Source organism: Neltuma alba, unplaced genomic scaffold (genome assembly GCF_004799145.2).
Source record: "Neltuma alba isolate B1F8T4 unplaced genomic scaffold, ASM479914v2 tig00010742_pilon, whole genome shotgun sequence".
NCBI classification, from domain to species: domain Eukaryota; kingdom Viridiplantae; phylum Streptophyta; class Magnoliopsida; order Fabales; family Fabaceae; genus Neltuma; species Neltuma alba.
Genome location: NW_021635569.1, coordinates 2709 through 15049, shown reverse-complemented (window position 1 = coordinate 15049; position 12341 = coordinate 2709). Strand labels below are relative to the sequence as shown.

The window sequence follows — 12341 nt, the reverse complement described above, 5'->3', positions numbered from 1 at the left end:
CATCATAGCGATCGACAATATACATAGTCAAAAACAATACAAATTGATGATGTTAAAACATTACGAGGAAGTTTGAAGACCCTGATATTCAATTAAAAATTTTCACGCATGTAAAGATAATTTTTTTTTACATACTTTTATACACTGTCACACATCTAGATCTCTTATTATATCCAAGCCTACGCCAGCTTCTGCGGTGACACCATATGCATGAACTCAGGGTCCCTTCCCATGGCTTCCAATATTTCATGGGAAGCACACATCTCAAAGTGAAAGCTACCTTCTTCTGCTCCGGCATCAGCCGCCAGCTTCCAACACCTTGTGTTGGCGGGACCAAGGTGAATCGCCACCGGCCTTCCCCAACCAAAGTCAATGTCATAAAATTTGGTACTAGGGGAGCTACAAGTTCCCATGAACTTCCCAATTGTGGCACGTTGTGTGCGGAATGTTGGATTTTGTACCCAAGCTTCAAAGTCTCTCTTGATCTTCTCTTCTGTGCATGATGAGATTGCCTTGTTCAACTCCAAACCAAACTTCCCAAGGCCTCCATCTCCCACCAAGTCCCTTACTTTCATTGTCACAGTAGTGAATTGCACGGTGGGTCCAAAATAGTTGTCTGGAATTGGTGGGTAAGAAACTTTGGATCTAGCATATATGAGGAATCTGTAAGTGACTTCTTCTTCTGGGTCAAGCTTCTGATTTCTGATTGCAGACCTCCAAACATGGCCTAGCACAGCATGCAAGGAGGAGATTTTGTTGCTAACGACACCATCCTCTACTTGTGAGTTAGCTTTTGCTTCGAGTTCAGCAATTTTTTCCTTTTTAAAGTGAAAGAACCTCCTAGAGAATGGGGGTGGCTGGACCAAATTAGCTGACGCCTTGCTATAATTCTCCATCATTTCTTTGAATGGAATTTGCAGGGGGCGTTTAATATTATCACTAGGGAACCACCTTTCAAATGTAGCGAGGTTTGAATCAGACCTTACGTGATTCAAACCATTTCTGGAGAACCCTGCCCATGCATTCCAGAAATCTCAAGCTGGCTTCACATCAACAAGACTATGGTTGGTCGAGTAAGCGACAAAGATGCCATCCACTAGCTGTGTGACTTGAACCGCCATTAATGGGACCTGAGTTCCTTCAAAGTTCTTGAATTTTCCAGTTGGGAAGAAGGAGTAGAGAATTTGTGGAACATAAGTAGGTTCAACAATATCAGCAATTGTAGTATTCTCTGCAACAGCATGAACAAAGCTTACTCCGGCATTGTTGCAATTGATGAAGACGGAGGAGGTGTCATCGTCGTCGTTGTCGATGATGGCAAGACGGCCGGCGAGGGGTGGGTAGAAGTCGAGGGCCATAGAAAGCGAGTCCTTCAAGTGCTGGATCACTGTCTCTGAATGTTGGAACGACGAGGATGATGAAGTGGGTTTGTGATAAAGAAGCCCCTTTTGAGCATACTCAAGAACAAGATACTGAAGATCCCATGGATTCATGTCAATTAGTTTTGGTGAGTCGCCATTATTAACGTGGCTTCGAGCTTGAACTGTGGTTGTGGAGATCACTCTGATGGCTTCCATGGGGGATAAAGTTCCTGCTGTTTCCCTCCGCGATTGATTTAATATGCCGCAATTGCTTTCAATAACCTATTAAATTGTGAACCAGATAGTTATGGAACAGGTGAGCGTAATTGACGGGGGACCCAATAGTTGAATCATGTTATATATTAATTGTTTTTAACTAATTGGCCAGATGGGAAAACTACTCCCTCCGTCTCTAATTATAAGATCTTTTTTTTTTTAATGGATTTGTCTATTTTTATAAGGTCTCTTTTAAGTTTATCTAAACATTTAATGCATTGTTACCTATTTTATCCCTAATGAATTTCATATATTACATTCTCTCTCTATTTATCTTATTATTATTCTCTTACATTTATTAGGAGTATATTTGAAAAAAAACTTACATTTGTTACATATTAATTACTTTTAACTAATTTTAACTATTTTCTTAAAAAGCATAATTTGACCAAAAGATTCTTATAATTAGGCACGGAGTAGTACTAATTTTGTTTTCTATTAGCCAAGTGCCATAAGTGCCAGGGACCAGATATATGTGATATGTATTTTTTTAATTTTATATATGATTCTAAAATACATGCGTTCTTTATTATTCATCTTTTTATCATAAAATTTTGAAGCAGGTAAGATCATACAGATTTTTTTTTTTGGACAGAAGTAAGATATCATATAGATTAGATACCTACTTTTGTTTTAATAAAAGTTTACTTTTAGTTTTTAATTAGAAAAATCAATATTTTAATCCTTATGATAATCATCATTGAGTTATCTGATACAAGAAAACATATAATTAAAATCATTAAACATTGTTCTTGGCCTTTCCATCAATATGCCATCCATCCATCCTCCTCATTCACCATCATTACCCCATTTGATCCTAACATCACCAACTCTCCAATCAAGATCATTCTTCCTGTTGCTCGCATTCTCGCAAGACTCTGGTCTGAGAACAAGACACCATAGCTTCGAGGCTCGCCGTCTTTTATGGCCAATGAGAAGAGGTAATTTAGATTAGTGAGCTTCACCACCTGCTTGTCCTTCGTCAAAAGCCATGGAAGGTCACTAGCAATGAGTTTTGGCTCTTGGAATGCCAGTAGATTCCTGTAAAAGTACTCCTCCGGTCCTAATTATAAGACCCAATTGACTTATTTGAGGAGATTAAGGAAGTAAGTTAAGTTGGTTATTTATAATAAATAAGTGTTGTTATTCCTAAAATATCCTTGCTAATTAAGTATATTGGCTAAAACTATCATTATTAGAAGGATTATCTTGGAAAAAAATGCATAAATATAAGAGAGAAAATGGATTGGGTCTTATAATTAGGACCAAATAAAAAGTCAAATTGGGTCTTATAATAAAGACCGGAGGAGTAATTTTTTAGTCGTAACTAGATTGTGCTATCCCGTGCCACGCACAGGAGCGATTACTATAGAATAAATAAACACGTCAGAAGATTTTTGTTTCAAACTATGTGAATAAGTGCTTTTTTCTTCTTACAACATGTGAATAAGTAGTGGACAGTAGATGAGAAGAGAAGAAGATTTCTCAAAACTTTTTAAAACAAAAAATAAAAAACACAAAAACAAAAACAAGAAAACATTTAAAAGTTGTTTTGGTTTTTTGGTTTTTAAAAACATGTTACTGTTTTTTGTTTTTTAAAACAATTAACTAAAAATAAGTTACCAAACAAGTTTTTTTTGTTTTTTTTATTTTTAAAAAAAAAAATTGTTTTCAAAACAAGAAACCAAACAAACCTTAATTCTCTCCTTTTAATTTTCATTCTTTTTATTTGAAATAAGTAGTGTGAATAACAAATATATTAGTTTTTGTATCCACAAGTAATAAAAAAGTGTCCTATTATTGTCTAAAGCATGGTACATTCAACTGATTTCTCCTTTGGTAGCTCATTATCGCGCGCACAAGTCGTCTTTTTCTCTTCGCCAATTCACGAGCTGCACTCACAAGATGATATTTAGACTCTTGAAATCACACGCGAACAATATGGGACTTTTTATGAGAAAAATGGTAAATGAAGATTCCTAATATGTGAAATTGCGATTTAGGACCCTCAATTTGAAAAATGACAAATAAAGACCTGGTTCCATATTATAAATATGAAATCTTGATGAAATGTCTAAAATGCCTCTTAGTTAAATTGTAATTTGATCTAATGAAGTTGTTATTCGCTAAAGTGAACTTGTTATTTCTTATAGTTAACTTGTCATTTGGCATACCCTTAACCAAGTTGTGATTTGATCTACTAAAATTGTCATTAGTTAAAATGAATTTGTCATTTCCCATAGTCAACTTGTCATTTGGCTGAGGGGCATTTCAGATATTTCACTAAGATTTCATATTTGCAATATGGGATCGGGTTTTTATTTGCCATTTTTCAAATTGAGGGTATCAAATTACAATTTCACATATTGGGAAGTCTTTATTTGTCTTTTTTTTTTATCTGACATACCTACACAATATCACAACAACACACATCATACCATAATACCGATATCATCATATAAGACTTTTTTCTTTGATGGAATTTATTTTAGCGGTTCTTACCCTCCCATAATAAGGATGATAGGGGTTGCATGTGAAAGAAATAGTTTTTAAGGATGATAAATTCAAGAAGGGTAAATTAAAATAGTTAAAAATAACTCACATATATACACACTATTTGGTAATTATAATAGGGGTAAAAAAATAATATTTTAATTTTTAAAAATAATGCTAACTTTCTACACTTTATATCTAGTGTATAAAGTTAAATTTAATTTTTACTTAAATTTTTAAAAAAATTTTACGCTCGTTGGTGTCAATAACTAATGTGAAAAATTATTTACAGCTTTTTTAAACAAAAATTAATTAAATTATCGGTCTCCATGTTTTTCTCCCACTGACCTTGGCGGCTGAACGTTCTTCTTATTTCCCTAATCTCTAGTTCATCACTCGAGGCCATGTAAGGTCCATTCTTACGGGCAAGGCCGTATTACAATAGAGCTACCCAGCCTACTCATTACCGAGAACCTTCGGCCTCCAGTGAAAGCGGACCCTTTCGTCTCTGCCATCTGAGCTCAAATGGAAAGCCACAGTAGCAGTACCGAATACCGGTGGAGAGCTGAAGACGCCATTGCTGGCAACGCGAAAGCTCTTCAAGCTCTCAGAGAGCTCATCATATTCCCGCTTCTCTACTCCCGCCAAGCTAAGAAGCTCGGTATCAAAGTAAAGCTTCTTCCTTTCTCTCTATCCCTCTTTTCCCTTTACCGTTTTGGGTTCAAGCTATGAACACTCCCACATCATATATATATATATATATATATATGCTTAAGTGCTAGAATTGCATGATTATGATTAGATGAATTCATCTCTTTCTAGGCCACTGTTGTGTTTATTGCTTTTTTGTTTTATTGTGCTTTCAGTGGCCGCAAGGTTTGCTGCTGTACGGTCCTCCAGGCACTGGAAAGGTAACTTCTTCAAATGTTCCATTCAATTTAACATGGTACAGAGGTGTGGACCAACCCTGTTCCTTCCATTGTATTGGTTGGTAGATAACTAGATATAAACAATAACGTAATTTCGTCCTTGAAGTAAAGAACAATGTTGAATTCGTGGTTTAATCATATCTTGCCTTCAAATGGTGAGGCGTTTTTTATTTCTGATCTTGAACGCCATGTATAATCTGTTATGATACTAATCAAGTTGTTTTTGAAGCTTTAATTAATTGTTTTGTATACAAATATTTGTATATCTCGTGCATTCTACAGAACCTTCCAGTTCGAGTCATGCGACGCAATGTCCTGTTTGGTTTGCTTTCTGTTCAGTATGGCTTCATGGGCTACCCAGTGGGAGGTTACTTTTAGTTGGAAAATGCTTGGTTTAGGCTTTAAAATCAATTCAAGTTTATTGCATTTCTGGTGTCTTTCAACAGCAATGAGTAATTAAGATTGATAAGATAACCGGATGATTTTGCGATATATTGTTCTTAATGGTTTAGAATTATCATTTTGTTTCGCTAATTCAATTTCATATTTAATATTTGATGTCTCATTGCTATCGCAGACAAGTCTAGTACGAGCAGTTGTTCAGGAATGTGGAGCACATTTGACAATCATCAGGTTCTTTCTTTCTTTCTTTCTTTCCTTTTTTTAAATTTATGTTTGGGGATCTTGTGTTCCAGAGCTCTAGTCTAAGTGAGTTGTCTGTCCTTATTTTTCTGTTTATGTATTTTGCAGTCCTCATTCTGTCCATAAAGCACATGCTGGGGAAAGCGAGAGAATTCTCCGTGAGGCCTTTGCACAGGCATCATCTCATTCAACTTGTGGCAAGCCATCAGTTATCTTTATAGATGAAATAGATGTACTCTGTCCTCGGCGAGATTCAAAGTAAGGGGCAACTGGTAACTGTTCTGTTTTATATTTATTTAATTTTTCTCAGCATTTGCTTCATCTGTGTCATAAAGTGTTTTGCTATAGTGAAATGACTTGTAAATACATCATCACAGTTTTGTCATAGTAGAGAAAATGTTATATGGTGTTCAGTAGAACTCCCCACCGTAATAATTAGATTAGTGATGATAGCATTAAAAGTTCTCCATTAAGTTAATGGAGCAACCATTACTAGGCTAATTTCTTTGCTGACGGATTCTGAAGGAAAGATGGCCTTTGGCAGACTTTATAATTACAAGTCATGGTCACAAACCTGTGATATGATCATGTTTGGTCACACCATGACCGTCTATAGTGGTCTTAATCATGGGCAAGAAATCAGTTTGCTATTGTCGTTTCAGAAGAAAAAATCTTAATTTTTTTTTCCTACTACACGGAACTTGTTTTATTTTACTTTATTTACTTGTAAAATATTTGAGCTAGTGTAATATTGATGAGTTCTAGAAAATTTTTAATGTCATATGTATAAACATTTGCCATAAATTCACCAAAAAACATTTGCGATGATATCTTCTATTAAGCAAAATACATGGCTTGAACTGATTTTAGTGAATTCAGAGATAATATACTTATGCATGCAGCATGCATACTAATTTCATCTTTTTTTCACTTCATTATTCTCTATATTCTCTACATGCAGGAGGGAGCAAGATGTTCGGATTGCTTCCCAGCTTTTTACATTGATGGATTCAAATAAACCATCCTCATCCACACCAAGAGTTGTTGTCGTTGCATCAACTAACAGGTTGTCTTTTCTGTTCTAAAAGGTTGATATGTACAATTATATGAATTGAAATCATAAGGGTTTAATGTGTATTGGTCCTCACCGTTTAGAATTATTTATTTGTATCTGTTTTTTTCAACCTACATGCTGTGCTTAATATCTGACTGAATGTGAATATTTATTATACTATGTATATGATGCTCTATGTGGTTGTTACAACAAGAATGTTTTGATTATCTGGCGTTTTAGAGCCTTTTTGCATGCCTTGATGGATCACTTAAGATTCACGTGCTCGTATACAATATTCTGTCATTTAGAGCCTTTCTTCCTGGAAGCGATGCTAGAACCTGGAAATTTCCTATTAGTCCTGATTCTTTGAAGCCTGTGGTCTTAATAGTAGAATTCTGGTGTCTTTTACAACTGTTTTAGTCTGGTCGCTGCAGTTCTATTTGTTGTTATTTATAAAATTTATTTCTGCATTTAATCTGGTTTCTGCATACAGGGTGAATGCAATTGATCCAGCCCTTAGAAGGTATGGACGTTTTGATGCTGAAATTGAAGTTACTGCCCCAAATGAAGAGGAGCGTTTTCAAATTCTTAAGGTTTATGTTTTGAAATGCTGATGGAATTCTGCTATCAACTGCTTAATGATAAAAGATTAAAAGTCATCGTTGAATTTTTCTACCATTTAGCTGTTTTGTAGGATTCTTGATTTCTAAAGTTCAACCGTGTCAGCTAATCTGATATCTAACAACTGACTTTCAGCTTTACACAAGGAAGATTCCCTTGGATCCCAGTGTTGACTTAAAATGATAGCTGCATCTTGCAATGGATATGTTGGGGCTGATTTGGAAGCCTTGTGCCGTGAGGCTACTACATTAGCAGCTAAAAGGTCCGGAGATGCAAATGGAAATGCTGGTCTCTTAAGCATAATGATGGAAGATTGGAACAATGCGAGATCTGTTGTTGGTCCAAGCATAACAAGAGGTGTTACAGTGGAAATTCCTAAAGTGACTTGGGATGATATTGGCGGATTAAAAGAATTAAAAGTTTGTACTTTGTAAATTATACATTTGACATCACTCTGGTATCAACCGAGATTAATGGTAGTTGTCTGTATCCTTGAGCAGAAAAAGCTTCAGCAAGCTGTTGAATGGCCTATCAAGCATTCTGAAGTATTTTCTAGATTGGGCATTTCCCCAGTGCGAGGGATTCTCTTGCATGGGCCTCCAGGATGTTCCAAAACAACCCTTGCCAAAGCTGCTGCACATGCAGCCCAAGCTTCTTTCTTTTCCTTGAGGTTTTAACAATTTTCTATATTTTATTAGGGTTTCCCTCTGCCTTGCATGATTAAGACTTGGTATTCATCTCATATGGAGCAAACCAATGGATGCAACTGGGTCATATTTATTCACATATAGAGTCTTTTAGGTCAGAGAATTGACAACTAGTTATATGAAGTCCTACAAAACATTATCGTTGCTCCTGTACATGAGAGTTGCTTGCTCTTGGAATCTCTTTCATTTCAACTATTTGTTCTTTTTTATCTTTCTACCCCTTCCATTGACATGAGATACTTTTGATGCTTTTTTGAAATATATGTTGATCCTTGAAAGATACTCCTATCATCAATTTCATCCTTAAAAGTTTATATATATTATTATCAATTTAATCCTTTTTTTAGATAAAATTTTTAAGTCCTGATTGCTCACTTAGGATTTAATTGATAACTATAAACTTCTTGTTCGTGACAAAAATGATGTATTTCTAAAACCTTAGAACTGAACTAATGACAATAAACTTTTGGATCAAAACTAAACAAATTAATGACCATAGACTTTCAAGGACTAAATTGATAATTGTGGTATCTTTCAAGGATTCATATGGTAGTTAAACTCTACTCCTTTGATCCTATTTATAAGTCACTTTCAACATGTTTCACACAACGCAAGGAAAACTTTAAATTTTATTAACTCATTTAAAATTTAACAATTTTTCAACTTTATTCCTATTTAATATATATTATATTTCATGTAAATGAAGTCAACACAATAATAAATGAAGGGTAAAATTGGATATCCATACAAAAAATTTCTCTTAGTGCCCTATAAATAGGATCAAAAATATCTTCTCTCTCTACCCTATAAATAGGACCATAGGGGTACTTTCCTTACATCAATGATCTCATACTTTGATTTGTTTTATATTCTGTTGATCCATATGATTGTATTTCTATTTAAAGCATTTTTTTGCAATTGAGTTTCCATGCAAAATTTATTTATAAGAGATGAAAAACCTTAAAATGATAGATGATGGGTTAGTGGTGCAGAAATGTATTCGATGTATGTAGGAGAGGGGGAAGCATTGCTTCGGAATACATTTCATAGGGCACGGCTTGCAGCACCCAGCATAATATTTTTTGATGAGGCTGATGTGGTAGCCGCAAAACGGTGAGTTGCTAATCTGTTTTAATGATTTCTCTGCATATGTAATCTATGCTAAACATGATTGTGATGTGCTGTGGGGATTTTATTATTGCTTTATAATTCCTGTGACAAACTATCGAAAAGTGAATTGTTGTCATAGAGACTAAGGAGGTATGAGCTGCTTAGCCCCACAGTAAATAATATGGGTTGTTCTTTGGTGTATGTAGTGGATTTAGTTCTCTCACTTGTAGCTCCCCGCCTTCCCATCCCTCATGGAAAGGGGGTTGTTCCCTATCTCTCTTGGAGTACTTAAGTGGCTCCATAAAGGACTAATTATAGGTTTCTGATTGGTGCAAAAGTCGATTGACGTGTACCTGTTGGGATGTCAGCTTTCCTGGGTAGTCAATTGAGATCATGGCAGTGTAGGTTATTTAGTCTCGTGTTGAGCAACGCATGATATTTAATAGGGTACTCGAGTAGGTTGGTTCTTCTGCCCCATGCATGATTTTTGGAATATGTTAATCAGTACACAAGTGCTTAATATATAGTTAATGGTTACTTTGCAATTTTTTTGCTTTCTTATCTTATACTTCTTTGGTTCTTAATATAGGACATAATTGTTGAATTGGTCTTGGTCCTAAATGTAAGACTTATTTATCATATTTATCGGTTTTTCCCAATTACCCTTATTGATACTCCCTCAACCATAATTAAGTAAGAAAGGGAGGGGGATATTAAGGAGGATGATTATGGTGTTTTAGGAAAAACGTCATATTTCTTATAATTAACTAGCTTACCTAACTTCTTTAATCTAATCCAATTAGTTAAATAAATCTTATCTTAAGGACCGGAGGAGTATTACTTATTTCCCAGTTGGAGCAAAATATGCCCTTCTTGATTATAGTTAATATCCTTATGCATGACCCTTCCCTGCCGAACTGTTTCATTTTTCAAAACAACTTGATCGTGCATATACTATTTCAAACACATGTATATGAGATTCAAAAAGGTGCTTGATTTAATATAAGCATGTGCAGGGATTTTAGTGCACCCATTAGTTTATGTTGATTCTGCAGTTTTTTTCCTTTGTTTCTAAACTCATCAATATATATTTTTATGGTGGCTTTTCTGAAGAACTTGTTTTTTCAAGTAGTTTCTATATCATTCATTTGAACTATAAAATCCATGCTTAGTTTAATTATGATTGCATGACATATCCATGTAGAACCAGACATACTACGCATGACAAATAAGTGGATATGCATTTGACAATGTTCTCAAAAAATCCAGTAAATTATCTTCTAAGAACGTTGTATCATATTTCTGGTGAAAAATTCTGGGAAATAATAATGTAGAGAGGAAAGTCAGCTGTGGAAAAAAACCAAATTGGACCATTGAAAGTTAAGTTCTTTTTTGACTTCATTGATGCAAATTTTTTGTGCATTGGAGCAGAGAATTTTTTTCCATTTCCTGTGCATAAGTGCTGATTTGAAGTTCTCCCTTAACAGGGGTGATTCTTCAAGCAATAGCAGTACGGTTGGAGAGAGGCTTTTATCCACCCTCCTGACTGAAATGGATGGTTTAGAAGAAGCTACAGTAAGCTTTCTGTGATTGCTTGTGTGTACTGTTGCTTATGAAAACATGTTATTCCTTCCTTAACCTTCAGTTGTCTCTTATAAATCCGTGTATCTGACTATAAGCTGTATTGAAAGAATAAAGTACACGTTACATGAAATGATAATTTTTCTTTCAATCAAGTTCCCTATTCTAGAGAATGGAGGTGGTCTTCTGGTTCTCCCTTACATTATGACTATATCCATTGTCAATTTTCAGGGAATCCTTGTATTGGCAGCCACAAATCGCCCTTATGCAATAGACGCTGCACTAATGCGCCCGGGGCGTTTTGACCTGGTGAGAACTAGGATATGCTACCTAACTTTTCTTCCCCCCCCCCCCCCCCCAAAAAAAAAATCCATACTTGTGGTTCACACGGTTTTGTTCTCAATATAAAGTTTGCATGTAACTATGTTCAGCTGAAAAACTGAGATTTATGAAAATGTTGAGAAACCAATCAAACGAGAGACTCCCAAGAAATTAGGAGTTGATTGTTTTTATCTCCCAGCATCATCTTTAATCTTAGTTAGTACTTTTCTTCATTATTATAAACAAATGGAAAGTGGGGGATTCAAATATTCTATCTCACTCGTCTTTTTTTTCCCCCCTTTTTTTTGGTGGGCTGAATTGATAGGTGCTGTATGTGCCCCCACCTGATTTGGAAGCTCGATATGAAATACTCTGTGTACATACACGTGGCATGAAGCTAGGGAATGATGTCAATCTCTGTAGACTAGCAGAAGATACTGAGCTATTCACAGGTGCCGAACTTGAGGGTTTATGCAGGGAAGCCGGAATTGTTGCTCTAAGAGAAGACATATCAGCTACTGTTGTGTGTGACCGCCATTTTCAGGTTGTGAGAAATTCTGTGAATCCAGCATTAACAAAAGAAGAAATTGATTCCTATTCATCTTTCATGAAGACCTCGTCTTCTGCATTTTCTAGGCATGTAGAATCAAGTTCAAAACATGATAGAAAGAAAAGTAGTAACATTTTAGGCTCCATGGTTAAACTTGGTATTTCAGCTGTATGCTACTTGTTGCTGCTAAATACTTTTTCATGCATGAAGAACAATCTGTAAATGAAGTGGCTGTCACATGAAGAATGTATACCATTTTGTTTGTAGCCTTACTGTTAGCTCGGTTTAACATTCAAAATCCATTGAAGTGCATGTTTCTGGTTTTTTCTTGTATTGGAATCTATGCTTTTTGCAGATTTGATCTGATCTGATCCAAACTCCTTATTAGTTCTTAATTTGATTCTGTTAATTGGCGTTCGGTATTTGAGAATTGGGAATTAAGTTTCAATAAGGAATTTGAATAAAACCTCTTGCCCATAGTTTTCCTCAGATTAATTTGGGCCCAAGGCTATGTTAAACCATATATGGCTGTAAATCTACAGCTACTTAGTGATGATAGGTATCGTCCGTGAGAAATTCTTAGGTACTCTGGGAGTACCACCTCACTTGAACACTGTCCAATTAAATCGCACCAAATCAGTGGATGGCAGGCCCACATGTCAGTCTACATGGCACATTTTCAATAGGAAAAATTTT

General features: G+C 35.4%; 3 protein-coding genes across 3 annotated transcripts; 2 read left to right on the top strand and 1 right to left on the bottom strand.

Moving 5' to 3' along the window:
* Positions 1–72: 72 nt before the first annotated feature.
* LOC114758682 (protein ENHANCED PSEUDOMONAS SUSCEPTIBILTY 1-like) lies at positions 73–1616 on the bottom strand. Its single transcript, XM_028947755.1, has 2 exons — positions 1091–1616; positions 73–1033 (listed from the first exon to the last, which is right to left on the bottom strand). The coding sequence occupies exons 1-2, from the start codon at positions 1575–1577 to the stop codon at positions 180–182; spliced, it is 1341 nt and encodes a 446-aa protein (XP_028803588.1). The 5' UTR covers positions 1578–1616; the 3' UTR covers positions 73–179.
* Positions 1617–4523: 2907 nt separating this feature from the next.
* Positions 4524–10798, top strand: LOC114758676 (cell division control protein 48 homolog B-like). Its single transcript, XM_028947745.1, is given in 11 exon segments — positions 4524–4799; positions 4997–5041; positions 5637–5692; positions 5810–5959; positions 6663–6767; positions 7249–7348; positions 7512–7554; positions 7557–7795; positions 7877–8046; positions 9068–9196; positions 10681–10798. Coding segments are annotated over 11 exon segments (1284 nt in total). The 5' UTR covers positions 4524–4655; the 3' UTR covers positions 10784–10798.
* Positions 10799–10906: 108 nt separating this feature from the next.
* Positions 10907–12006, top strand: LOC114758696 (cell division control protein 48 homolog B-like). Its single transcript, XM_028947775.1, has 3 exons — positions 10907–11083; positions 11421–11813; positions 12001–12006. The coding sequence occupies exons 1-3, from the start codon at positions 10907–10909 to the stop codon at positions 12004–12006; spliced, it is 576 nt and encodes a 191-aa protein (XP_028803608.1).
* Positions 12007–12341: the final 335 nt, after the last annotated feature.